The 22634-nt window shown below is 58.9% G+C and overlaps 8 protein-coding genes across 8 annotated transcripts; 4 read left to right on the top strand and 4 right to left on the bottom strand.

The window, feature by feature from the left end:
* Positions 1-63: 63 nt before the first annotated feature.
* On the bottom strand, positions 64-6740 carry ACA1_068820 (glycosyl hydrolases family 38 Nterminal domain containing protein; the record flags this gene model as incomplete). Its single annotated transcript, XM_004352774.1, has 31 exons — positions 64-122; positions 371-531; positions 604-758; positions 835-926; positions 966-1188; positions 1323-1654; positions 1729-1833; positions 1920-2046; positions 2130-2221; positions 2300-2487; positions 2578-2684; positions 2769-2901; positions 2989-3054; positions 3122-3234; positions 3320-3466; positions 3562-3695; positions 3784-3920; positions 4008-4174; positions 4260-4382; positions 4491-4598; positions 4681-4773; positions 4857-4928; positions 5029-5121; positions 5187-5242; positions 5324-5429; positions 5506-5703; positions 5787-5882; positions 5995-6113; positions 6188-6282; positions 6397-6488; positions 6531-6740. 31 exons carry the CDS (start codon positions 6738-6740, stop codon positions 64-66), a joined length of 3999 nt encoding a protein of 1332 aa, XP_004352826.1.
* Positions 6741-7285: 545 nt separating this feature from the next.
* ACA1_068810 (bZIP transcription factor domain containing protein) lies at positions 7286-8879 on the bottom strand (the record flags this gene model as incomplete). The annotated part of the gene is made up of 4 exons (XM_004352773.1): positions 7286-7576; positions 7651-7735; positions 7846-8235; positions 8341-8879. The coding sequence occupies 4 exons, from the start codon at positions 8877-8879 to the stop codon at positions 7286-7288; spliced, it is 1305 nt and encodes a 434-aa protein (XP_004352825.1).
* Positions 8880-9472: 593 nt separating this feature from the next.
* Positions 9473-14560, top strand: ACA1_068800 (Peroxin 6 (Pex6), putative; the record flags this gene model as incomplete). Its single annotated transcript, XM_004352772.1, has 18 exons — positions 9473-9564; positions 9765-9839; positions 9892-10274; positions 10343-10954; positions 10984-11105; positions 11200-11376; positions 11461-11913; positions 11999-12145; positions 12229-12388; positions 12468-12620; positions 12684-12844; positions 12932-13075; positions 13154-13257; positions 13369-13485; positions 13568-13698; positions 13796-13921; positions 14013-14159; positions 14262-14560. The coding sequence occupies 18 exons, from the start codon at positions 9473-9475 to the stop codon at positions 14558-14560; spliced, it is 3603 nt and encodes a 1200-aa protein (XP_004352824.1).
* A 128-nt stretch (positions 14561-14688) lies between these two features.
* Positions 14689-15006, bottom strand: ACA1_068790 (uncharacterized protein; the record flags this gene model as incomplete). Its single annotated transcript, XM_004352771.1, has 2 exons — positions 14689-14818; positions 14915-15006. 2 exons carry the CDS (start codon positions 15004-15006, stop codon positions 14689-14691), a joined length of 222 nt encoding a protein of 73 aa, XP_004352823.1.
* A 455-nt stretch (positions 15007-15461) lies between these two features.
* Positions 15462-17485, top strand: ACA1_068780 (ankyrin repeat protein; the record flags this gene model as incomplete). The annotated part of the gene is made up of 11 exons (XM_004352770.1): positions 15462-15588; positions 15665-15799; positions 15827-15985; positions 16055-16230; positions 16357-16412; positions 16494-16619; positions 16706-16802; positions 16886-16968; positions 17053-17170; positions 17252-17297; positions 17388-17485. The coding sequence occupies 11 exons, from the start codon at positions 15462-15464 to the stop codon at positions 17483-17485; spliced, it is 1221 nt and encodes a 406-aa protein (XP_004352822.1).
* Positions 17486-17724: 239 nt separating this feature from the next.
* On the top strand, positions 17725-19067 carry ACA1_068770 (XYPPX repeat-containing protein; the record flags this gene model as incomplete). The annotated part of the gene is made up of 3 exons (XM_004352769.1): positions 17725-17814; positions 17944-18357; positions 18501-19067. 3 exons carry the CDS (start codon positions 17725-17727, stop codon positions 19065-19067), a joined length of 1071 nt encoding a protein of 356 aa, XP_004352821.1.
* A 53-nt stretch (positions 19068-19120) lies between these two features.
* On the bottom strand, positions 19121-21505 carry ACA1_068760 (uncharacterized protein; the record flags this gene model as incomplete). Its single annotated transcript, XM_004352768.1, has 12 exons — positions 19121-19303; positions 19381-19475; positions 19546-19623; positions 19704-19943; positions 20019-20061; positions 20193-20249; positions 20339-20498; positions 20569-20678; positions 20712-20887; positions 20979-21131; positions 21232-21341; positions 21414-21505. 12 exons carry the CDS (start codon positions 21503-21505, stop codon positions 19121-19123), a joined length of 1497 nt encoding a protein of 498 aa, XP_004352820.1.
* A 496-nt stretch (positions 21506-22001) lies between these two features.
* On the top strand, positions 22002-22376 carry ACA1_068750 (ribosomal protein L35, putative; the record flags this gene model as incomplete). The annotated part of the gene is made up of 1 exon (XM_004352767.1): positions 22002-22376. The coding sequence occupies one exon, from the start codon at positions 22002-22004 to the stop codon at positions 22374-22376; it is 375 nt and encodes a 124-aa protein (XP_004352819.1).
* Positions 22377-22634: the final 258 nt, after the last annotated feature.

The raw sequence follows: 22634 nt of genomic DNA, 5'->3' as shown, positions 1-22634 counted from the left end.
AGTTTCGCGTTGCCAATTCGCCAATTTGACGGCCGGCGCAAATGCCCCACTGGTGACAGCTAATCACCCGAGACTGCAACTCCGGACCAGGAATGCGCCGATCGGGTACGCACGTGCCGCCCCTTGAGCCAACAACAACATGAAGAAGAAGGAGAAGAGCCCAAGTGTGCCCACCATGGTAGAAGTGTTGCCCCTATGTGTTATGCCAATTGCTCACACCAGCACACAGGTAGGTGATGGCCACACAGCCATGATAATAACAATAAGTTGGGAGAATAAATAGGAACGAACCAAAAAATGAAGAGAAGAGGGAAGGGTGAGGGTAAGGAGGAGAGTGGAGGGGGGGGTGTAGATGATCACACCATCTTACTGTACAGCCTCTGATCCATCTCCCGTCGATAGAAGTCCTTGCCCGAGGCTGGACTAGACGCGCCCGCGCCACCGCTGCTGAATTGCGGCGCGTTGCCATTGGACCACGGGTAGGAAGCCGCTGCGAGTGAAGACACGGAGATGATGGCCGAAGCATGCCGCCTGCAGGTCAGTCGGTTAGACGCTGGTGATGATGGTAACGATGATGATGACAAAGGCGGTGAGACCGCGTACCGGTGGAAGGCGAGGTATGTGACGACCATGAGGGAGATGATGACGATGGTGAGGAACATCAGCATCATGCGCTCGCCCTCGAGACCCGACGAGAGGAAGCGCTGCTCTTCGGCCATCAAGTCCGCTTGCGAGCGAGAGGCTGCTGGGAAAGAGGCCTGTGGCACAGCAATAAACAGGAAGTCAGTGATGAGTGATGTGCGTGCGTGCGTGCGTGCGTGGTAAGTTGGTTACCTCTGCTCTCCTGTCCGTTTCGGCCTTTCGGTTATTCTCGGTCTTCTCCTGCTCCTGCTCCTTCTCAAGCTGCGCCTTGCGCCTTTGTTCATCTTGGCGCTGTTTTTCCAGGCGTAGCTCCTCCATCTGACGCTGTTGTCGCTCCTCTTCCTCGCGCTGCATCTTCTGCTTCGCCTTCAGCTTGGCTTGTTCTTTCTCCCTCGCTTCCTCTTCCTCCTCCTCCTCCTCCTCTTTCTGTAGCTTCCTCCTTTCTGCCTCAGCTTCGGCCTGTTCCTTTAGCTTCTGTGCTTCCTCCTCCGAATTCTTTTCTTCTTCTTGCCCTGGCCCCTCGTCGACTTCAGGTTCGATGATGGCCTAAAGAGCCGGCAGGGAGAAAATTAAACGCGCATATGCGGTGCGCGCGCGCACACACACACACACACACTCACGACACACACACACACACACACACAGAGAGAGAGAGAGAGAGGAGTTGAGTAGAGCTGTACCTTGGTGCCCTTCTTCTCAAGCAGGAGGAGAAGCGACTTCATCTGGAGCGGTCGAAGCAGCATGGTGAGCGGGTCAACGTTCGCGCCGACGGCCAACAGCTTGCGCTGGCTGGCCTCGGTGGACACAGAGGCCGGATCGAAGACGCGACGCTTGGCTCCGCGCTGCTTCACATCGCGCTCGTAGACAATTTGGTGATCATCGAGCACATGCTCGGCGTCGCCTTCTTCTGCGTCGTAGTCATCGTCGGCAATGGACAGCGTTCGCCGGCTGGCAGCCTTCGCCTGCTCGATCTTGTCCAGTGCCGCTTGCGACAGGAAGACACCCTCTTCATCTGCACGACGTGATGACGTGTCAAAACAGAAGAAGCACCAACGCAAGGACCAGAGGGCGGCTGAGGAGGAGTACCGGTGTTTTGGTTGCCGCCCCGGCCCAGTCGGTTGAAGTCGATTTTCATACTGAGCATGCCCAGCGACGCATCGTAGCGAACCCGCTGGTCCACCTCATCCGCTTCTGCATACGCGGTCGAGAGTTAGAGAAGGCAGGCGACGTGGGAGTGCGCGGAGGAGGTTGCGTGCCGTAATTGAGAGTGAGGGAACGCGGCCGGGGGTGTTCGATCGCCCAGCCGTCCTCGGTCGAGCTGAACAGTTTGCCCAGCTGTACCGTCACCTCGGACTGGAAGTTACGCGGCAAGACTTCCGTCGGCGCCGCGATCGCCTCAGTTCCCTGTGGTGCGGGGGGGGGGGAAGTAATCAGCACCATAACACGTCTTGGCGGGAGGGAGGGGGCAAAGAGGGAGTAGACAGTACCTCGGCAATATGGATGAGTCGAAGGACAACCTCAGAGGACACGGCGTCCCTGGCCTTCAGCGAAAGCAGGTGCACATTGGCCGGCAGACTCGCTGCGTACGACCAAGAAGAGATGAGCACACGGGCGGCGGTGACTCAACCGAGACTGAACTTGCGGGGGGGAGGGGCACCTGAGAGGGGAGTGTAGGAGTTGACAAAATGGTCGGACCACACAAAGGTCTCGGGCGCCTTGGTGATGGTGACGGGCGTGAGCGGGTGGTCCTGCTGCAGCGAAAGCCGGCGGCGGTGGAGTTCGGCGTCCTCGGTGTGGCCCAGCATCAGCCACTGCTGTATCGTCACCACGTTGTGGTCGCGCACACTAGTGTGTCATGGCACGGAATGGTGAGAGTGAGGCGCAGAGGGCATGCCCTGGGACGAGCCAGAGAAAGCCAAGCGCTTTGGCGTGTACCCTTCGCCCAGGCCTCGGCCGTCGTCCTGCGAAAGATGCCGGTGGAGCATGAGCTCCAATCCACCGTCAACGTAGGAGGTGGTGCCCATCGACTGGCTCGATATCACCTACAGAACGATCACGACCACCACATGAGCCAGCGGCCAGCGAGCAAGATATGGGCTTGGCTTTCGAAGAGGAGGGAGCCGTACGGTGAACTGAAGGTCCTGGGAGATGTGGCGCAACATGGCGATGGAAATGGAAGGGTAGTACTGAGTCTCCTGCGCACCGGCGCGCGAAGACTCGATGTGAGCGCGAGATCGGGCCTCGTTGGTGTTTCGCGACCTGATGCACAGTACAGCCCATTGTTTCACGATCAGTGTGAAACTTTGCTTTTGGGGCGCGAGTTGGTGATGCAGTCGTTGCGCGTACCTCTTCTGCAGCTCGATACCGTTATCGGTGTAGAAGGTATCATCCGTGGGGATGTCCGTCTTGTAGCTGCCGGGGTTGATTAGGGGTAAGAAGGTGGGGAGGAGTGAACTGAGGGTGGCGCGCGTGTGCGTACCGGACGACCACCTCCCTATTTCCTGGCGCGTCGATCAGGTGCGAGGTGAACAGTACGCCGCCCACTTCCGGGTGCGAAAGCGGGTCTTGCGGGGCGGTGTAGAGACGAAGCGTCTACGAACAGGTCGTCCGATTGTACGCGTGAGCGAGAGCACGAACGCAACACAAAAACGAACGATTGATGGGGGATATGCGGTACCAGTTTGCGTGAGGCACTGAGGGTGATCGCAATCTCCGACATCAGCTCTCCAGTGGCGATGCTCACCTTCACGTCCAACGAGAGTTCGGTCAAACCAGCGGGACGGAAGATGTAGGCTCCGCTTCTCGAGGTTTGATACTCGGCGTACTGCATGGGCGGAGGACTGTAAGCAGCAATACACCACCTCGACAGAACCGCACACAGACCACACACCGCACACACGTATGAAGCTGACAGCATACTTTTTGGTGGAGCGCGATTTCCTGGCCCGTGACCTTGTTGAAGAGCTTGTCCGGAAGTCCAGTCTGGGGGCTCAGCGTCACCTTCAAGAATTCATTCTCGATTTTCAGGTTTGAAACGTCGCCTGCGAGCTCCTCTGTGGTGGTTGTTAAATGTGAGAGAACGAATGATCGTGAGCGAGGGAACCTGCGTGGTGGACCAAAGAAGTGAGAAAGTGACCATACCGCGACCATAGAAGTGCGCCTGATGCTGGCGCGGGGCCTCGGGCACAGTCGTGCTGTCGACAACGCGCACGAAGTAGGTCGACACACCGAGCGGAGGCACCTCGGCCATGAAGTTGAGGAAAAACACCGAGCCGGACCTAGATTCGCGACAACACATTGTCGTACAAAAGCTTGGCTTAGCACAACGTACGGCCCTGATCACACGTCGTAGGAGTGCAGCATACTTTTCGGCTTTGGTGTTAAGCGGCGAGGTCTGCACAGGCACGGCGCTCCCATCGGCGTCGAAAACGCGGAGCGTCAGCGGCTTCGCGGTGGAGACCTTCACTTGAACGTACTGGTATCGCGTCCAGCCCAGACCGTTGTGGTACACAAGAGGATATTCGTCCCCGGCCTGTACGAGACACCATGAATGCGTCGATATCAACCATCTGAGCTGAGACGGGCCAGCTCGCACTGGGAAGGGTGAAGAAGGGTACCTTGAGGGTAAACAGACGGTCCTGAGCGTCAAACACGCCAAACTCGATGTCTTTGAGCACGGCCAGACTGTTTGCATCCTGTTGCTCGTTGTACAGCAGGTGCTTGGTCATCTCCGCAATGGTCTGGTTGGCGATTGATGGTTAGAGCGCACTAGCGGACAGGGCGCGGGCGAGGTGCACACAAATAACGGAACGAGTCGTGTGTCGTGGGTGCCAAAGTAGAACGCGCACCTCATGCGAGATGTCGACTGCCCTGTTCAACCGATTCGTGTAGTCGTCGGCGACAAACGGCTTCGCCGTTCCCGTGATGCCGTCGTGGTGTTGGACCAGCGCCGTATCCTGGCAAAAAGAGAAGGACATCAGCAGCGCCGTACAGTACATGTTGGCCGGGTCAATCTGGTAGGGCAGGCGGCTGACGTACTCGTCTCCCCTGGAGGATGTTCGTGTAGTGTCTATCCCATGCCGTGGGGATGTGCTTGGAAAAGTCTTGCGCGCGACCGAGAGCGTACGCGGTCTGGTCGCAGTCAAGAGAGCGGTGCGTGAGTCGGTGCGAGGCGCTCGGCTAGGGCGAGGCTGGAGCCATGAGCGTCCACGTACCTCGGCAGAGTGGAGAATGGAGGTCGCCTGTCGAGTCAGGCCCTTCAGCTTCGGGCGAGTGGTGTAGTAACCCTATCAAAATCCACATGCGACATAACGTCATGCACAGCATGTGTCACTCTACGGGTGCCGAGGCGGAGAGCCCTTAGCTCGGGGGGTGCGGGCTGCGTACCGTCCAATAGGAATCCGAGTTATCGGCGTAGGGGAAGAAATCGCCCTTGTAGAGCGGGAAGTCCTTCTTGGCCGCAAAGACCGCATCGAAGTACTGTCGCACCGTGCGTGATGAGCTTGTGCATTGACAACAATTGTTTTGAATGGCCATGAGCTTACCTCGGAGAGCGTGGCATACTGGATCTTGACACCATAGTTGCCCTTGTTGATCTCACCTGCAAAGAAGGCGGAGACATGAAGGGCGTTTAGCGCGTTGAGGACAGGGAGCAGGAGGTGATGCAAAGGGGGGGTTGCACCAATCAGGAGGTCCATGTTGGAGAACTGGTGCTCGGCCCTCTGGAACTTGAAGTCGTCGCCAAAGGTGACCAGGAGATTCGGTGTGCGGTATGCCTCCGCCCGATTCTGCACAAGGTAACTCATCAGCGATGATTCAAGGTGGTGTGGGTGAAGAAGAAGAAGAAGAAGAAGAAGAAGAGACCTTGAGCTCCTTGGCCAACTGAGCTGCTCTTTGCTGGGCATTGCTTCCCACTGGCGAAACGTTGCCCTCTTCAAAGTCGAAACCTTGCGGTGCGCTGTAGTGCGTGTGAAGCACGTGCGTGAATATCTCACTCTCCTCACCCAGCGAAGGCGATCCCTGCCACACAAACTCCATGTGTCGTGTCTGCTTGAAGTAGGACTGCGGAGAAGAGGCGTAAAGTTATCGCTCAGCGGCTGCTCGAGCCCATCGTAAAAGCCTGTATGCAAGTGGTCAGGGCGTACCTTGAGATTGTGATGGATTCGGTTGATCACGAGGGCGTCAAACCCGACTGCCGCAGCGAGGGTGGGCGTCAGCGAGGAATGACCGAATGGATCGATCTGCGACGAATTGAATTGAAACCAGCCCCGCCATCGTATGAGTTTGAGTTCCCGGCACAAAGCGAAAAAACTGCGAGAACTGGCCAAGCACAGTGGATGGAGGCAACCGTACTTGCCAGGCGAATCGTGGGCGGACACCAAAGTTCTTCAAAAGGTAGTCGTGGCCCTCGGTCAACTGATTGACCAGAATGTCGAAGTTCGTGTTGGCTTCGTCGGGTTGGACCCATCCGCCTGTCGATGAGGAGGGCATCACGGAGAGGTAAGAGCTGCAGCCAGATGCTACGTGTGCACATAGAATGGAGAACCTTCAACAAACTCGAGCTGTCCATTTTCCACGAACTTCTTCACTTGCTGCTTCACGGTGACACTCTTGGTGTCGAACCAGCGGCTGAAGAACGAACTGCATACGGGCACGACCATCAACTCGTGAGGCGCGAGTGCGGAGCGCGGGAGAGTGCACGTGCGGCAGCCAGACTCAGGGGGCGGTAAGTAAAGCGCGGGAAGTGCGACGTACATCTCTGCCCACACAAATCGACGGTCCGGGCTCCGCGACAGAGAGTTCATCACTTCCGTCAAGATGCGCTCCACGAAGTGAGAGTGGTAACCCTGCCCAATTTAAACCAATTTTTTAAATATAAATTGGCAAACGTTGCTGAAGAAATCGCGGATGAAGGAGGGCACCTCATAAGTCTCCAGCCATCCGGGATCGCAGTGGCTGTGCGGGATGAGGAAGGCTTTGACTGTTTCCTCTCGGGCGAGCGCTCCACTTGCGCATAGGCTCAGGGCGAACAGAAATGTGAAGAGGATGTGGGGAGAGAAGGAAAGAAAACGATTCGATGTCTTGCCTGCGCGCCCCATCTTACATTTCAGCGCGAGTTCCATCCTTCCTTCTGTTGGCGTGGAAGGAGCTGTCGAGGAGCCCAGAACGATTAGAGCTGGGGGGGAGGGGCACGCAGTAGTGCCACGTTGCTTTCCTCCTCGACGCCAAACAACAGTCCTGCCTGACCCCAGACCTGTTTGGTTTCGTCGCTGGCCTGCGAATTCCCGCCCCACTCGCATTCCCCACCAACTCCGGCTGGTGAGGCAGGGGAAGCCCACCACACGCGTGTGCATTGATTGATTTATTCGACATCGCTGCCTGTCGAACTGCCTGTTGAAGTTGAAGTGGCGCACCACACTTGATGACGCACGAAGGGCAGGGGTTGATAAAAAAAAGTGTGTTATGTGTTTTGGACAGAATAAATTAATACAGAAGGAGCGATAGAGGGAGGAATGATGATCGAGGAATGATCGAAGACGCAGAGAAAGAGAAGACATACATAGACCGATGAAGTGTATTATGTCGGCCGGTACCACTCAGGGCGGGGACCGGCGAAGGGGGCACGTAGTGGTTGCACGCGCGCCTAGTTGTCGGTGTGACCGGTGGTCTCGGCGCCAGTGTCGTTGCGCGGGCTGGCGCTGGCGAGCTCGTACGAGTCAGGAAGGAGGCCGTCCTCACACGCGGGGAGCTGGGGAACGGAGATGAAGCCTTTCTCTAGCTCCTCCATACAGGACGGGTCCACCACGTCCATCGCGTCCTCCTCGAGCTTGATCTTCTTGTAGGGAGAGAGGCCGGTTCCGACCTTCTTGTTCCTCTGGATGACGGAGTCCAGGGATCCCATGTCCACAGGAGGCAGACGCCTCTTGGGAAAGATCTGTGGAGGAGGAAAAGTGGTGAACATCGGTTCTGAGCACAAAATGCAGCTAAGAAGGAGGGTCCTCAGCTCACCTGCGTAAGGTCGCCACCAACCTCCTCGGTCTCGCTGGCCAGGGAGGGCACAGCGTCCTTGAACGACTTCAACATGCGACCATACCTGGAGTGGTGGGTGATAAGCGACCGACAGCCAAAGCATGGAGGGTAATTGGGGGAAAACACAAAACAAAACAAAACAGCCAAAGCAAGTTAGCGGGTGATGGCACGTACCGTCTCTCACCGCCGAACGGAAGGACTTCGGGAACAGGCTCTCTCGCGCCACCCTCGAAGGGGAGCGCGGGGCCGTTGTCGCCGAACTGCTGAACGTTGTTGAAAAAGAGGCCGAACGAGAAGAGGACGATGAGGAGGCACACGCCGGCAGCCTTGACGTTTCGGATAGGAGCGGTGCCCTTAGGGCGGCTCTGGGCAATCTCCTCGGCGAGACCGGGCGTCTTGTTGATGAACTTGGTGAGGTAGTTGATCTCCTCCTTGAGCGTGTTGTTCTCCTGCAGGAGCATGTCGTTGTGCGTGGCAAGAGACTTGACCTTCGTCTCCAGATCTTCAATATACATCTTCTTTCGCAACCGGGACTTCTGAGCGCTTTCGCGATTTTTTATCAGCCTGTTGAGCGAGCTGAGAATGAGACATACATGTAATGGCCAGAACATCAATCGTTTGGAAATTAGTCGGAATGGGATTGCAACGATCAACTGGTTGCAAGCGTACCTGCGCTGCCTCTTCACATGTCGTTCCTCCTCGGGTGCACCGCCGCTTGACGGCAACGGTGTGGGAGCAACGTCCTCGTCCTCGCTGCCGAACCTGGCCCGCTTAGCGCCCTGCTTCTTGATCTCGACGAGCGGATCTTGGATCGGGTAGGCAGAGGCCATGGTGAGCGAGATGGGGTTGATGGTGCTCTCCGGCGATGACATCATCGACGCGTGATGCTGGAAGAGGGTCTCGGGCGACGAGGGGCCAGAACTCTCGCCGGGCGAGCTGGGTGTGGTGCTCTCGGTCGCGAACGATTCAGGCGACGAGGGCTCGTTCTTGACGAACGGCAGATCGATGGGCTCCGCAGAGATATGCGATTCGGATCCGGCAGGAAGCGACAGATCGCTCAGGTAATCGAGCTCGTTGAGATTGCCGTTGAAGAAGGACTCGAACAGCTGGAGCTCGTTTCCATAGAGGTTCTCGTAGGTGGTGAAGTCACCTCCCTTCACCTCACTTTCTCCATCCATCGCTGATGATTCAGCCCACGAGAATTGCATGGCCTAGAGGTGGTGCTGTTCTACTTCTATTTACCTCAACCGATGATGGGATGGTTGATGTGCAGATTCGAAGGGGGGGCAGAGCTCTTCGATTTGGCTGGAAGTGGAATGAGGATGCAGCAGGGTTTGGGGGGATCGAGCTGTTGGCCTGTTGCTGGAAAAGGGGAACGCCACACGCAAGGCGGTGGAAATATCTTTCTGGCCTCAAAATAGAATATATGTCGACAATGCGGTGACGTCACAGCGTGCGTGGGGAGTGGGCGAATAAAGGGGAATTTCGTGGCTTAAGAATTTGTGGGGAATGTGTCACAAGCTCTGTGGAACGGTGGGCTTGGTGACGTGGTGACCCACCACAGCCGAGCTTGGGTGGGGTACCAGACCTTCAGGTCATGGCCTGCTTCATGTGCAGCCAGCATGCTCATTTTGTGCTGGGAAAATGGCATTAAGTGATAACGACACGCGGCGAAGTGACCAATGCGGGGCTGGCGTCTTGCCTGCCAATCATTTTTTACCGATTTTAATTCCCTCAAAATTTACCGGGTGGAAATGCAAAAAGAGAAAAGAAAAAGATGAAGAAATAAATAGCCACCAACATGGCCTGCGTGCACGGAGCAGGCTGGGCGCAGCCGCTTGTTGTGGAGGTGGACGGCGGGGGTGAGGAGCTTCTGCATCGCCTTCACCCAGCGTGCGTGCTCGCTCCGGAGGACGTACTTCAACCTTCTCAACGTCCAAATTTTCGTGACGATGTGGGTAAGATTGTGTTCCCTCATCTTTGCGCAAGAAACTATTTTTTTAATTGTACTATATTAGTATTTTTTTCATTGTGACATCTTTATGTTACACTACCTTTTCCTCATTTTTGTGTCTTTTCTTTACGTTGTGCAGGGTCGCCGGTCGTGGTGGCGATTGCTCGGCTGCCGCAGGCAAGCCCCAGCGCTGGCACCGACCCGAGCGGGAGACGTCCCTCACTGACGCCCACAAGGGCGCCGTTTGGCACTCATGCTGCAAGCAGTGCGGTCGGCCGCGGAGAGCTGGTAGTGCTTGCCGCAGCGCTGCCCGATTGTGAGGCTGCTGGCGTGGTGTGCCACCGGCGGCACAGCAATGGCAACCGCGACGGCCCACAGCTTCCCAACGGCAGGAGCGATGAGTCGGAAGGCGATCAAGACAACGTCGCCCAGCTAGAAGGCGCAGTTGCCAACGGCACGGCGGAAGGGAGCAGTGCAGGCGAATCGGACGCCGGCGTGCTGCGTGTGTCGCGCTTCTTTGCCGAGGAGCACCACCTCGCATCGGGCGATCGCGTTCAGCTCAAGCCGCTCGCGAAGCAAGCGCTCACTCTCAACCGGGCAGTCCTGGTTGCGCGTACACAGCGCGCCTACCGCTTTGCCACCAAGAGAGGTGCGTGCTATTGTTTCCGCACACGCACACACACGCACACGCTCACGCCAAACAAAACAAAACAACAGAGAAGCTCTGGCGCAACCGGCTGTGGGAAGCTGGTGCCGGGCTGCCCGTGGCCGTGCGAGGTTCCGTGTTGCGGGTGCGGAGCGAGATCTCGCTGGCGGACAAGAGCGCTCGCAAGGGGAAAGGAAAGAAGGGAAAGGGCAAGGCTAAATTGGAAACCGACGAAGGAGAAGACGAGGAAAGAGACCAAAGCGAATCTGACGACGACGACGAAGACGACGGAGTTGATGGATCAGCCGGCCCCACGTGGGAGGAATACACCATTGCCGACACTCGGCCGCTGCTGCAGGGCGTCTTGGACGCGACGCGCACACTCATCGTCATTCTACCTCCGACTGCGAAGAAGACCACCCCATCCGTGGCCGCCTCCGCTCCTCTTCCTTCTTTTCGGCCAGACGCGCAACATGTCGACAACTCATCGGCCGCCCAGCAGCGACCAAAGCGGTCGCCGGAATCGCCGCTCTTGCTCTCGTCCTTCATTTTGCCATCGTGCCGATCGCTGCTCAGCTCCAACGTCTCGTCGGCCGAGCTCGACCGCAGCAGCAGCGACGACCTCAAGCCGGCCGTGCTGGAGACCTCTTTCTTGTCCCGACCATTGACCACGCTTGAACCAGGTACACAAGCGCGTCTCTCTCCACTGCAGGGGCCGCGTGTCTTGGGTCTAACCTGTTGCTGCTGTCAGCGCCTTCGTGGAGGGACGAGATGACCGAAGTCGGCCTCAGTCTATTCACGTTGCGCCAGCTTCACCTCTTTTCCGGCAGCACGGTACGTTGGTCCGCCACCCCATGAATGTAGTCATGGTATTGCCGCCCAATTGTCTGGTGATTGAGTACTTTGATTGGCCGGGCCGTACAAACAGGTGGTTCTGAGCTCGGCCGAGTCGAATCGCGAACGGCTGGCCCGCGCCTACGCGTTGCCGTCGGGCCAGGAATGGGCCAACGAACGGCTCTACCTATCGCCAATTTTGGCCTACAACCTGGGCATCACACACGGCGAGTCGGTCACTGTCCGGGAACATTGCGCGGGATGGACCGAGGTACGCACACGCACATGCACCACCGCGCACACGTTGCGGTACGGCACGACGGCGACTCACGCAATCACTGATTTGTACTGGCAGGCCCGAGCGGTGCACATATCTTTGGTTCGGTCGCCGGCAGCGTCGTTGGCGGCCGACTACGCGGGCCCGCTTCGACGTTTCTTCCGGTCGCCGCGTCTGCTGGCGCTGGGCGACCTCATTCCGGTGGTCCTGCCTCCGCCCCGCTACCCCTTCTTGACACACAAGGGCGGCGACGCCAACGACGATGAAGACCACGACGCCGACGAAGACGACGACGATGAAGAAGAAGACGAAACCAGCGGCGACCATGATAACCGCGAGGGCGGCGTCGTCTACTTCAAGGTCACCCGAGTACTCCCCGAGGGCACCGCGTCGTTCTTCCGCGTGAGCCAGGAGGAGACCACGCTGGTGCAGGAGGGAGTCGTCAACTCCGCCTTCCCGCCGCTCGCTTCGTCGTACCTTCTGCCCGACGACAAGGACCCCGAGGCCCAACAGGGCGAAGGGTGGGAAGAGGTGCGGTGTGTGTGTGTGTGTGTGTGGTGGTGTGTGGTATGTGAAGTTCACCTTGGCCTTGTTGCGCATGCTGGACCAATAACAGGTCGAGGATGTGATGCAAGCGTGCTTGGAAGGGCCGGCGGTGAACATGGACCTCGGCTGCTCGATCGTGGTCTACGGACCTCCGGCCAACGGCAAGTTCACGCTCGCGCGCTACTTGTCAACCAAGCTCGGCATCCACCTCGTCACGGTACGCTCTATACCCGGAAAAGCACCACTGCCGGCCCTATCTGTGAGCAGTAATGATGCCAACACGTATGTCACACCTGGCAGGTGGACCTCTACGATCTGGCGCGGGATGGCCCGCTGTCCGAGGTGGTGTCGGGCCTTACCAAGGCCTTCCGGGAGGCCTGGGCCTGCCACCCGTCGCTTCTCCTCATCCGCTCGCTCCACGCCCTCCGCTCCTCGGGTCCGTCCCACACCGATGTAGCCGGTACGCCGCCGCCGCTTTGCAGATTCCTCGTCATGCGCCCTCTTAAGAGCTCACACTCTAACTCGTCGCACACCCGCAGGCAGTGTCGCGAAGGAGTTGGCGGCCCTGGCCAATGAGTACTGCGACGGCAAGGGCGGCAAGGTGGCCCTCCTGGGCACGGCCGAGCAGATAGACGACATTCCCGCGCCCATCCGCGCCATCTTCCGCCACGAGATCAACCTACCAACTCCCGGTACCACCCCAGCGCCCCGAACCAGCGCCGGTGCTCACCCTCACTCACCCCCCCCCCATCAAGGCGTGGAAGTGCGTTTGCGCCAGTTGACGCGGCTGTTCGCCCGCACGCCGCTCGCGCCTGACGTCGAGCTGCCCGATGTGGCGCGCAAGACGGCGTCCTTCGTGGGGCGCGAGTTGCGGTCGTTGCATGCCCACGCCGCTGCGACGGCCCTCGCTCGGGCCGTACGCGGGACTGACCAGGTATCCGCGTCAAAGCAAACAAGGTGCACACCTGATCAGGTCACTCACCAGTGTGGCGTCATCGCCCAGGATTCGCGGTGGGAGGCGCAGCGACGGGAGGCGGTTTGTGCGGCGGGCGTGGTGGTCACGGCCGAGGACATCGAGGCGGGCATCGACAAGGTCTCCTCGCACAGGGCGTCCAACATCTCCGCACCCAACATCCCCAACATTCAGGTAATGGCCCAGTCCAGTACAAACCGCCACGCCCTCCGCGTAGGGTTGAATCACCGAGCTGACACGCTTCATGTATAGTGGGAAGACGTCGGCGGCTTGGCGCATGTGAAGCGCGAGATTCTCGACACCATCCAGCTCCCGCTCAACCGACCCGACCTCTTTTCTGGCGACCTACGCAAGAGGTGCGTCACGCGCCTCAGCATCACCCACCACCATCGTAGGAGGAGAGAGACACTCACTGCGTGCCCCTGCGATATCGTCAACGTTCGGCTTCCCGTGCCACACCCACACAGGTCCGGTCTGCTGCTGTACGGCCCTCCGGGCACGGGCAAGACGCTGGTCGCCAAGGCGGTCGCCACCGAGTGCAGCCTCAACTTCATGAGCGTCAAGGGTCCCGAACTGATCAACATGTACGCCGATGAAGGCACCCCTCGTTATGAATTATTTTTATTATGCGAGTTCTCACCCACGCGTGTGTCGCTGCCGCGGCAGGTACATCGGTGAGAGCGAGAAGAACGTGCGGGACACCTTCCAGCGCGCGAGGGACGCGCGGCCGTGCGTTATCTTCTTCGACGAGCTCGACTCTCTCGCTCCGGCTCGAGGCGCGGGCGCAGATTCTGGAGGTCCACCCGCCGCTCTTTGATGGTTGATACGCTGCGTGCTGACTTCCGGGCGCGGCCTGTGTGTGGGTTATGTGCGTTGATTGGGGGGGGGGTTCAGGCGTGATGGACAGGATCGTGTCCCAGCTGCTCACCGAGCTGGACGGCATCCACAAGTCGGCCGACGTGTTCGTGATTGGCGCCACCAACAGACCCGACCTGCTCGAGCCCGCCCTGCTTCGGCCAGGTAAAGCTTTCGACGCACACCACCCCGCACGCGCACTGTGCGGCTTTCGTGTACGCACCCACTGACCACCCTGGTGGCGTGGTGGTTGCAGGTCGCTTTGATCGACTGCTGTATCTGGGCGTGCCCGAGGACCACGCGCAGCAGCTCCACATTGTGAAGGCCCTCACGCGCAAGTTCCGGCTGGCGCCGTCGGTCCGTCTCGAGGAGGTCGTCCAGGCCTGCCCGCTGAACCTCACCGGTACCGTCCGGTCCACCGAAGTGTCAGTGCATCCAGCTTTTCATGTGCACACCATTCACTCACACACCTCCATCTTCATCGCCTTCGTGTGCACCACCACAGGTGCCGACTTCTACGCTGTGTGCTCCGAGGCTCTACAATCGGCCATTCGAGAACGCATCCTCCTGTCCTCTTCGGCTTCCACGGAGGCTTCGTCTTCTACCGGCACGTCCACGTCCACGTCAGCTTCGTCCTCTTTGCCATCGCCTGGCGACGAGGTGACCACCACGGGGCCGGTGTCGGTCGAGCAGCGCCACTTCATGGAGGCCCTTCGCTCGGTCACGCCATCCGTGAGCCCCACGGAGCTGCTGCGATACCGTGAGCTCCAGCAGACCTACGCGCAAGGCCGTCCTGCTCACTGATGAGCACACTTCTAACGCATCACAACAACATGGTGGCTTCCCTACACGCGAGCGCATGAGATTGACTGCAGAGCATCGTCAGAGCTAATGGATTTATGTACGAGAAGAGATTGGGGGGTGTTGGTTGTTTACAGGATGTAGGGCAGATGGCCGACGCTCATCGGATCGTCTTCCTTGACGTGAATTCTATCGCACAGGAAACTGAGCTCAGAGTCGAACTCGGTCTGGAAGGCACTGTCTTGGTCCTCCCATGGAGCTCTGTCGTGATTACTCAAGCATTAATCTCTGCACCCCACAATCACCGAACAATCTGCAGTGCTGAAATTTCGAGATTTGAATTTGAAAGGGAGGTACCGCCACACGGGCCTGGCTTCGCTGCTGTCCCTGAGAGTGGTTGAGGTCTCAAACTGGGCCATGAGATCGAGCATAGATGGCGCATTCTCCATAGGGCTCCGTGTTGGTGATGAATTGAGAGTGAAACCATTTGAGGAAAGCTGTACGAGAGGTGAAGAGGAGGCAGAGGTCGTGGTTGTGGTTGTGGACGCTTGAGATGCTTGTACAGAAGATGTCAACAGTCCATTCTCAATGGTGGGCGCTACGTAAGCGCATCGCGGAGGCGTCTTCGAAGATGAAGATGATTGAGTAGTGTTGTATGATTGCGACATGGGGCGCGGTGGAGCTTGCGGTGGTGACGTGCGCTTCGAGATCAATCAATCAATCGCGAGGTCCTGACCTCTTGATCATTAATTTGGCATCAATGCCGTCGCGCGCTTTGCTGGCGCTGCTGTTGGCTGCTCCAGAATACCCGAAAATTTTGGGCTGATCCATAGAAACTGCCGAATTATTTCTTGGTGGGCCTCTGCGCCTCTGGTCGAACGTTTTAGTGCAGAACGAAGAGGGCATGCCCAGACGTCGTGGTAGGAGAAGCGTGACGGACGTACAAGCGCAAACCAAGCAGCTCATCAAGCTGGTCGCCTCCAAGGATGAATTGGCGGTGCGCGCCTTCACCGCGGCCGTTCCCGCCGAGTGTACGGCTCCTCGCCCCCCCATAATGCGTTCTTCGTTTTTGGCCTCCGAGCTGACGGTGAGTGGTGGTGTGTGCAGTGAGGACGAAGGTGGCGAGCGGACAGCCGGGCGACTACTGCACGCCGCTCGTAGCGGCCTGCATTGTGGGCAGCCTCCCCATCCTCCGCTACCTTCTGGAAGTGGGAGCTGACTGCAACGTCCCAAGGTCAGACGGTACGTATCAGTAGTGGGCCAGCGCAGGTGACCCTGGGTGGTGGTTGGTGGTGACGCCGGTGCCGTTGGCCTTCTTAGGCTGTCTACCGCTGCACATTGCCATCGTGAGCCCGCACGCTGACGAGTCGCTTCTGGCCGAGCTGCTTCGTGCCGGCGCCGAGGTGAACGGGCGAGAGGAAGATGGAGGTAACTGAAGCTTCATGTGCCTCTGCACCGTGAGGGAGCCCTTCTGACCGTGAAGTGGTGCTTTCTCAGGGACTCCACTCCACTGCGCGGTACGAGGAAAGTCTCTAGCACACGTGAAGATGCTTGTCGAGCATGGCGCGGTAGTGGACGCCACCGAGTACAAGGTGACGACTACACCACTGCTCATCGCCGCATTCAGTAACCAAACCGACGTGGCCTCCTACCTGCTCGCCAAAGGCGCCGATGTACGTCGTCAGTCTGCCTCGCCCAAGGCTCAAACCATCAACCTAACATCCACCCATCTTCAACAGCCCAACAAAGCGCAGAATGACAGCGCAGGCACGACGCCCCTTTTTGCCGCGGCGTTGCAGGGAGATCTCGCCACGGTCGACATACTCCTGGAGGCAGGGGCCGACCCCAACTTTGTGTGCGTCTTTCAAAAGCCAACGCATGTTGAACAGCAGTGTTTTCAATCAACACTGACCTTCAATGGTGGCAATTGGCACAGTGATACGTCTGGCTATACAACCGTGATGAGCGCGTGTGACTCGCCTGCGCTGGGATTCGAGGGGCGCCAACCGCTGGCCATTGTGCGGAAGCTGCTCGACCTTGGCGTTCCAATCAATCACGCTGCGTACTCTCGGCCTCTTCTTGACAGTCAGCGCGCCAACCATCCATCCGCCTATCTTTTCTAATCCGCCCACCCATTCGCACCTCTAGGCGTGATGGTTCCACGGCGCTCTACATGGCAGCCATGCACAGGCTGGGCGACGTAGTCGAGGAGCTCATCAGTCGTGGAGCTGATGTCCACGCGTCGGTACACTTCCCTTTTGCAGGTGGCATGGGTTGGCTGTGCTGTTGTTGCTGTTGTACTCATGTAGTCTCACTTGTCGCGGCCAGCTGAACGGCAGCAACCGGAAGACCCCCAAGGGCGTCACGCCGCTCCAGATAGCTTCGCAAAAGGGCTGTCTCGTTTCTGTGAGGTCTGCCTTCCCTTTGCTCCCAGCCGTTGCTGTCATCTGTCACCTTTGGGGGTAATGTTCCAGCTCACTGATGAGATGGACCAGGGCTCTCATCAAGGCGGGAGCCGATGTGAACGCGATGGACGCCGTGGGCACCATACCGCTCATCTCTGCTTGTCGCAACGGTTCTCAGCACGATCAAGCCTTCAAAAGCATCATTGCGGTATGTGTCCAAGACTGTCAACCCTCGAGTCTGATTGCATTGCGGCACTCAATGCGTCTTGGGGGGGGGGCGCTGCTCCAGGAGCTGATTGATGCCGGCTCATTGACCGACCACAAGAACCTTCTTGGTGAGCGCCCCCCCACCCACCCACAAACATTCGCTCGCGCATGCACATCACAGTTTCACTCACATGCTCGCCCTTTGCTTCACTTGGCAGGCGATACTCCCCAGAACCTGGCGGCTGCGTGGTTGGAGCCCAGAGACCCGCTGTGGGAGAAGCTGAAGGCCAAAACCCAACCCATGGACACCAACTGATCAGTGGCCACACGGCCGTGCCGAGAGACCAAGCCATCTCACATGGTCAGCTGCAAGGCAGAAAGGCCTTCCGTTTGCTCGCAGGCGCACGTCTGAGTTCCGGATAGCGGGCCGGCCCGCACGAACATGAAGAAAAGACAACACCTTTTCGTTCTGCTGCAGCGAAGCCGCCCGGCGTGATTTGAACAGACAGATCAATCACTCGAGTAGAGTCGATTTTCCAACACAGCAACAGCAACATGTCGCACCATCACCACCACTACAAGAAGAAGCACTACAGTCACTGCGACCCGTGTGACTCGCCGCCTCACTGTGGGTCGCCTCCACCCGTTCGTGCGCCGCTCTCTGATTCTGCTTATCCCCCCCCCCATTGTCTAATTTGTTGCCCCATTCGGCAGTGCGATGTATCGTACGTGTCGTATTGCCCACCGCCATCTTCGTGCGGCACCTCGGTCCAGTACATCCACACGACCCCGACGCATCACTATGGCGCCTACCCGCCCGCACCTGTGGGCTACTACCCGCCTCCACCGCACGGTGCCTACCCGCCTCCCCCACACGGCGCCTACCCACCACCGCCCGGTGCGCCGGTCGTGCGGCCTGCCTACCCCGGCCCGCCGCCCGCGGGCTATCCGGGCTACCCCTACCCTCCTCCGCCGGGCGGCGTCGCGCCTCCGCCGATGCCGATGAGCGGCTATCCACCGCAGGCCGCTCCCGCGATGGGCGCGATGCCGCCGCCCTTCGCCAGTGGCGGTGGTGGCATGCCGCCTCCGCAGCCCGCGGCCTTTGGGCAGCACAACCTTGCGGCGCAGATCAGCAGCATCTCGCAACAGCGCGTTGCGGGCCAGCAGCAGTTCGGCGGTCCCCAAGGCGTACGTCCACTCCTCGATTGCCTTTCCCTGTGGCGGCGGGAATGTTTCTTGGACTGCACACTCACCTCTCATCTACGTACACACGAAACACACACACACACCACGCGTAGTATCCTGCGGGTCCTGGCCAGCCACCCGCACAGCAGCAGGGCTACCCGCCGCAGCAACCGCCGCAGGGTTACTCATCGCAGCAGAGCTTCCAGCAGACCACACAGGCCTACTCTCAGCAGTCCCAGCAGTTGCAGCAGCAGCAGCAGCCAGGTCAACCGCCCGCATCCCAGCAGCAGCAGCAGGGCTATCCGCCGCAGCAGCAAGGCTACCCCCCGCACCAGGGCTACCCGCCCTCGCCGCAGCAGCAGCAGCAGCAGCCAGGCCAGCCGCCCGCACAGCCGCAGCAGCAGGGCTACCCGTCTCATCAGCCACCGCAGGGCTATCCCCCGCAGCTCCAGCAGCCCAGCGCGCCGCCGCCGCAGCAGCAGCAACAGCCGCCTTCGTCCGGGACCCAGTCGCCCGCATCAGCCGGCTCGCCGTATGCGAGCGCCTCGGCCCCCGCCTACCCGGGACAACCCGCGCCGGACGGCTCGGCGTCGGCGGGGTCGCCTTCGCCCTTCGCGGCCAGTTCGTACCCGAACCAATCGGCGGGCATGGGCCAGCGCATCAGCAACCCCAACTCGTCGCCGGCCCTCCAGAACCTGGCCTACCAGCAATAAAACGTCGTCGCCACCAGGCCGACACGACACGACACGACATGCAAACGGAGGCTCTATTCCTTGAAGTGGATGACCCTGGGCCGGGGGTGGTGGTTCTTGTTGTTGCTGATGATGATGGTCGGCCTCTCCTCGAGTGTCGTCACCTCGTGCGGATCTCGGTCGAGCGGTGAAACGAGGAAGTTGAGGATGACCACGCAGGTGGTAGCCAACACCATGACGTTGACCAGGATGATGCACTATAGAGTGGGTGGGTGGTGGTCGTCAGCTTCATGGTGCCGCACAAGACATGCGCAGGGTGGGGTAACTGCTTTACCTTGATGTGGTACTGGTCGACCAGGAAGGAGCCCCAGACGAAGTTCATCACGAAGCCCAGAGCCATCCAGAACCGAAAGTTGGAGAAGGCCGGCTCTGCATGAATTCGCTGGGTCAGCGCCGTCGCCATCAGCAGTGACACGACGTATGACGTGGGCATGCACACCTGTCTTGTCGGTGAAGAAGCTCGACATCATGACGGACACAAAGGTGTTCCAGCAGGCGTCCCCCAGGCCCAGAATGCCTGCGTGGCACAGTTCATCATCGTCGCCATCGTCACCATCGTCGGCATCGTCATCCCAAAAAGGACTGCAAGGAGCGTACCTGACATGATGAAGAGCACATAGGAGTGCTGGTGGAGCCACTCGATGGAAGAGAAGAGCTGGAGGAAGAGGAAGAAGGCGAAGAAGGTGCCGTGCGCCAGAGAGCCCACGATCACAAAGATCATCTTGCCCAGCCGGTCGGACAGCTTGCCCACCACGAACGAAGCCACCGCGCCCACGCCCCCGAAGGCGCAGAGCACGATGCCGATGTACTCCATGCCCATCGTCTTCTTGATCACATCTGACCCACCAAAGCCACAGACCACGGTTGGGTTGGCGGCAGTGCTTGGGAGAGCGCGCGTGCGCGTACATGTACCTGACGTGAAATCAGCGGCCGTGAATGCTTGCTCGAGCCCCACCTGGTCGCGTATGAGTAAGCCGTGTGTGTGTGCGTGCGTGCGTGTGCGTGTGCGTGCGTGTGCGTGTGCGTGCGTGTGCGTGTGCGTGCGTGCGGTGAGACGCGTGCGTGCGGTAATGGGAGAAGGTATACATAGATCATGGACAGAACGAGCAGATACATCCTCGGGTCGCGCAACAGGACAAACACCTGCGTGTGCCAAACACCACACAGAGAGAGAGTCTGTGTCAATTGAACTCGCGGGGTGAGGCGTGCAGGTGTAAGGGCGTGAAGCCAACCTGAACGATCTTGATGCCGATCTTGTAGAAGGACAGGCCGCCGTACGGCTCGCTGGTGGCGTCCTGCCCACCTTCTTCGTCGTTGATGAGAAGGAGGCGACCCTCTCGCTCCAACTCCCTTTCGCTCGGCTCTTTGCCCAGGCCCAGAAACATCACCACGCTGAGTCGTGCATCCGACCAGTTCGCGGTTCAGTCGCGGTATAACCGGTGCGAGGTCGTAGGGGTGGTACCTGGCCAGGGTGATGGCAAGCAGGGTGTAGAACAGGATTCGCGTGGCTGCGTCTCCTCCGCCGAACAGGAGGATGAGACTCCCCAGCAGGTTTCCCACGAGTTGGCTCATCTGATGCGGAGAGGCCTCCCTTTGTCAGTACACCAGCGCCACTCGGCCCAGGCGCCTGATGCGCCGCAGTGTGGGTGTGGGTGTGTGGATGACGGTGTTGGGCACCTGGACATTGCAGATGAAAATGCCGTTGAAGAGCCCCATTACAGAGAGGACGGGCTGGCCGATGGCCTTGGCATAGTTCACGGCCGTGTTGGTCAGGTAGGCGCCTAAAGCGGGAGACCCACCACAACGATGAGAAGTGGGATGATGAAGGTGGAATGGAATGGAGTGGAAGAGTGATGTCATGTGGGCGGGCACCTTGTGCTGTCCAGATGAGCCCGGCGCCGATCCCGTTGATGGCGGCGGCGGGGAGGAGCGTGTAGGCTCGCGGGTAGATGTTGGCCGCCAGGAGCGCAGTGTAGGCCGCCGAGCCCAACACCAGCGTGTACTTGGGCTTGAGGATCTCGGTCGCTTCGCATCACGCGACATAGAAGATAGTTGTGGTGTTAGTGCTCGCGCCAGATATGGCGCTGCTAAGCTCAACTGCAGCGCCGAGTAGTAGTGGTAGTACCGGTGGAAGAGACGAGTAGCGAGCAGAAGCAGAAGCCGGCATAGGCGGCGGCCAGGCTCCAGTACCCGAGCTTGCCCGGCACCACGCTGCTCTGCAGGTTCTGGATGGAGCTGCGGTGGGAATGGCATTATATAAGCAACCACGACTCAGCGCGACGTGGTGCGAGGAGTGGTCGGGAGTACCTGTAGGCACTCATGAGGGTGAAGAAGGCGAGGCACAGGACCGCCAAGTCCTTCTGCTGCACTCGCTTGTTGGGCGAGCCGGGCGGAGTCATGCTGGCCACTGTGACGAAGTCGAGATGGAGGGGCGGCGGGCAGAAGAGTAACAGGGAGACCAAACGCGGTCGAGGGAGAGAGCAACCCTCGGTCGGTAGTTCCCGGTGCGTAACTGTCTGGTGGTTGGTGCGTTCAGCCGGAGTTGGCCGACCGCACCTTCCTCCCCATGTTCAGTCTGGCCGGCCTCACCTCTTCATAGCTCACATCTCCCTATCCTCTGGAGGCACTTCCATCTTCTGAAGCAGTGCCCGAGGGGGCTTGCACAATCGCGTTTGCAGAGATATATCTGTTTCGATTAAATTGTAGATTAAAAACGCAATTTGCGCGAAACATTCCGAGAATGCGAGCATTCCGGGGATGACAGCGAAAGTGCATGGAGGGATAATACCGAGGATGTGAGTTCTTTTTCTTCTTTCTTCCTCTCTCTGCATCGGCTTCCTCCCTCTCCCGGCCGCCCCCCTCAGAGATCTTTCTTTCTCGCCATCTCTAGACATCATGCCGAAGGTCAAGGCCCACGAACTCAGGACTAAGAAGAAGAACGAGCTGGTCAAGCAGCTTGAGGAGCTCAAGACCGAGCTCGCCTCCCTGCGCGTCCAGCAGGTGACCGGTGGCGCCCCCTCCAAGCTCGCCAAGATCAAGGAGATCAGGAAGTCCGTCGCCCGCGTGAACACCGTGATCAGCCAGACCCAGAGGCAGCAGCTGCGCATGTTCTACAAGGAGAAGAAGTACAAGCCCCTCGATCTCCGCGTGAAGAAGACCCGCGCCATCCGTCGCCGCCTGACCAAGAAGGAGAAGAACGCCAAGACCGTCAGGGAGACCAAGAAGCTCGCCCACTTCCCCCTGCGCAAGTTCGCCGTTAAGAGCGCCTAAGCGAACGTTCTCTGAGGTAAATAGCATCACAAATGTCTAGCGGCAAATAAATAATTCTAAATCCAATACTGCAAGTCCATTGCATTTTGTTCATTTCATTCACAAACATTTTCGTGGATTCGCCTGCATGCACGTCAGTCCTATGGCACCCGAACGTTTGATAAAATGGATCCATTCAGTACACGCAGAAGGGGCTCCGCCACCCAACCCGTCCTTTGGAAGCTCTTAAAACAATGTGACTCTCAATCTGTTTGTTAG

The sequence above is a fragment of the Acanthamoeba castellanii genome, assembly GCF_000313135.1.
Source record: "Acanthamoeba castellanii str. Neff unplaced genomic scaffold scf7180000084603, whole genome shotgun sequence".
Classification (NCBI taxonomy): domain Eukaryota; phylum Discosea; order Longamoebia; family Acanthamoebidae; genus Acanthamoeba; species Acanthamoeba castellanii.
The sequence above is the reverse complement of the archived record's forward strand: the minus strand, read 5'-3'. Positions and strand labels throughout refer to the sequence as shown.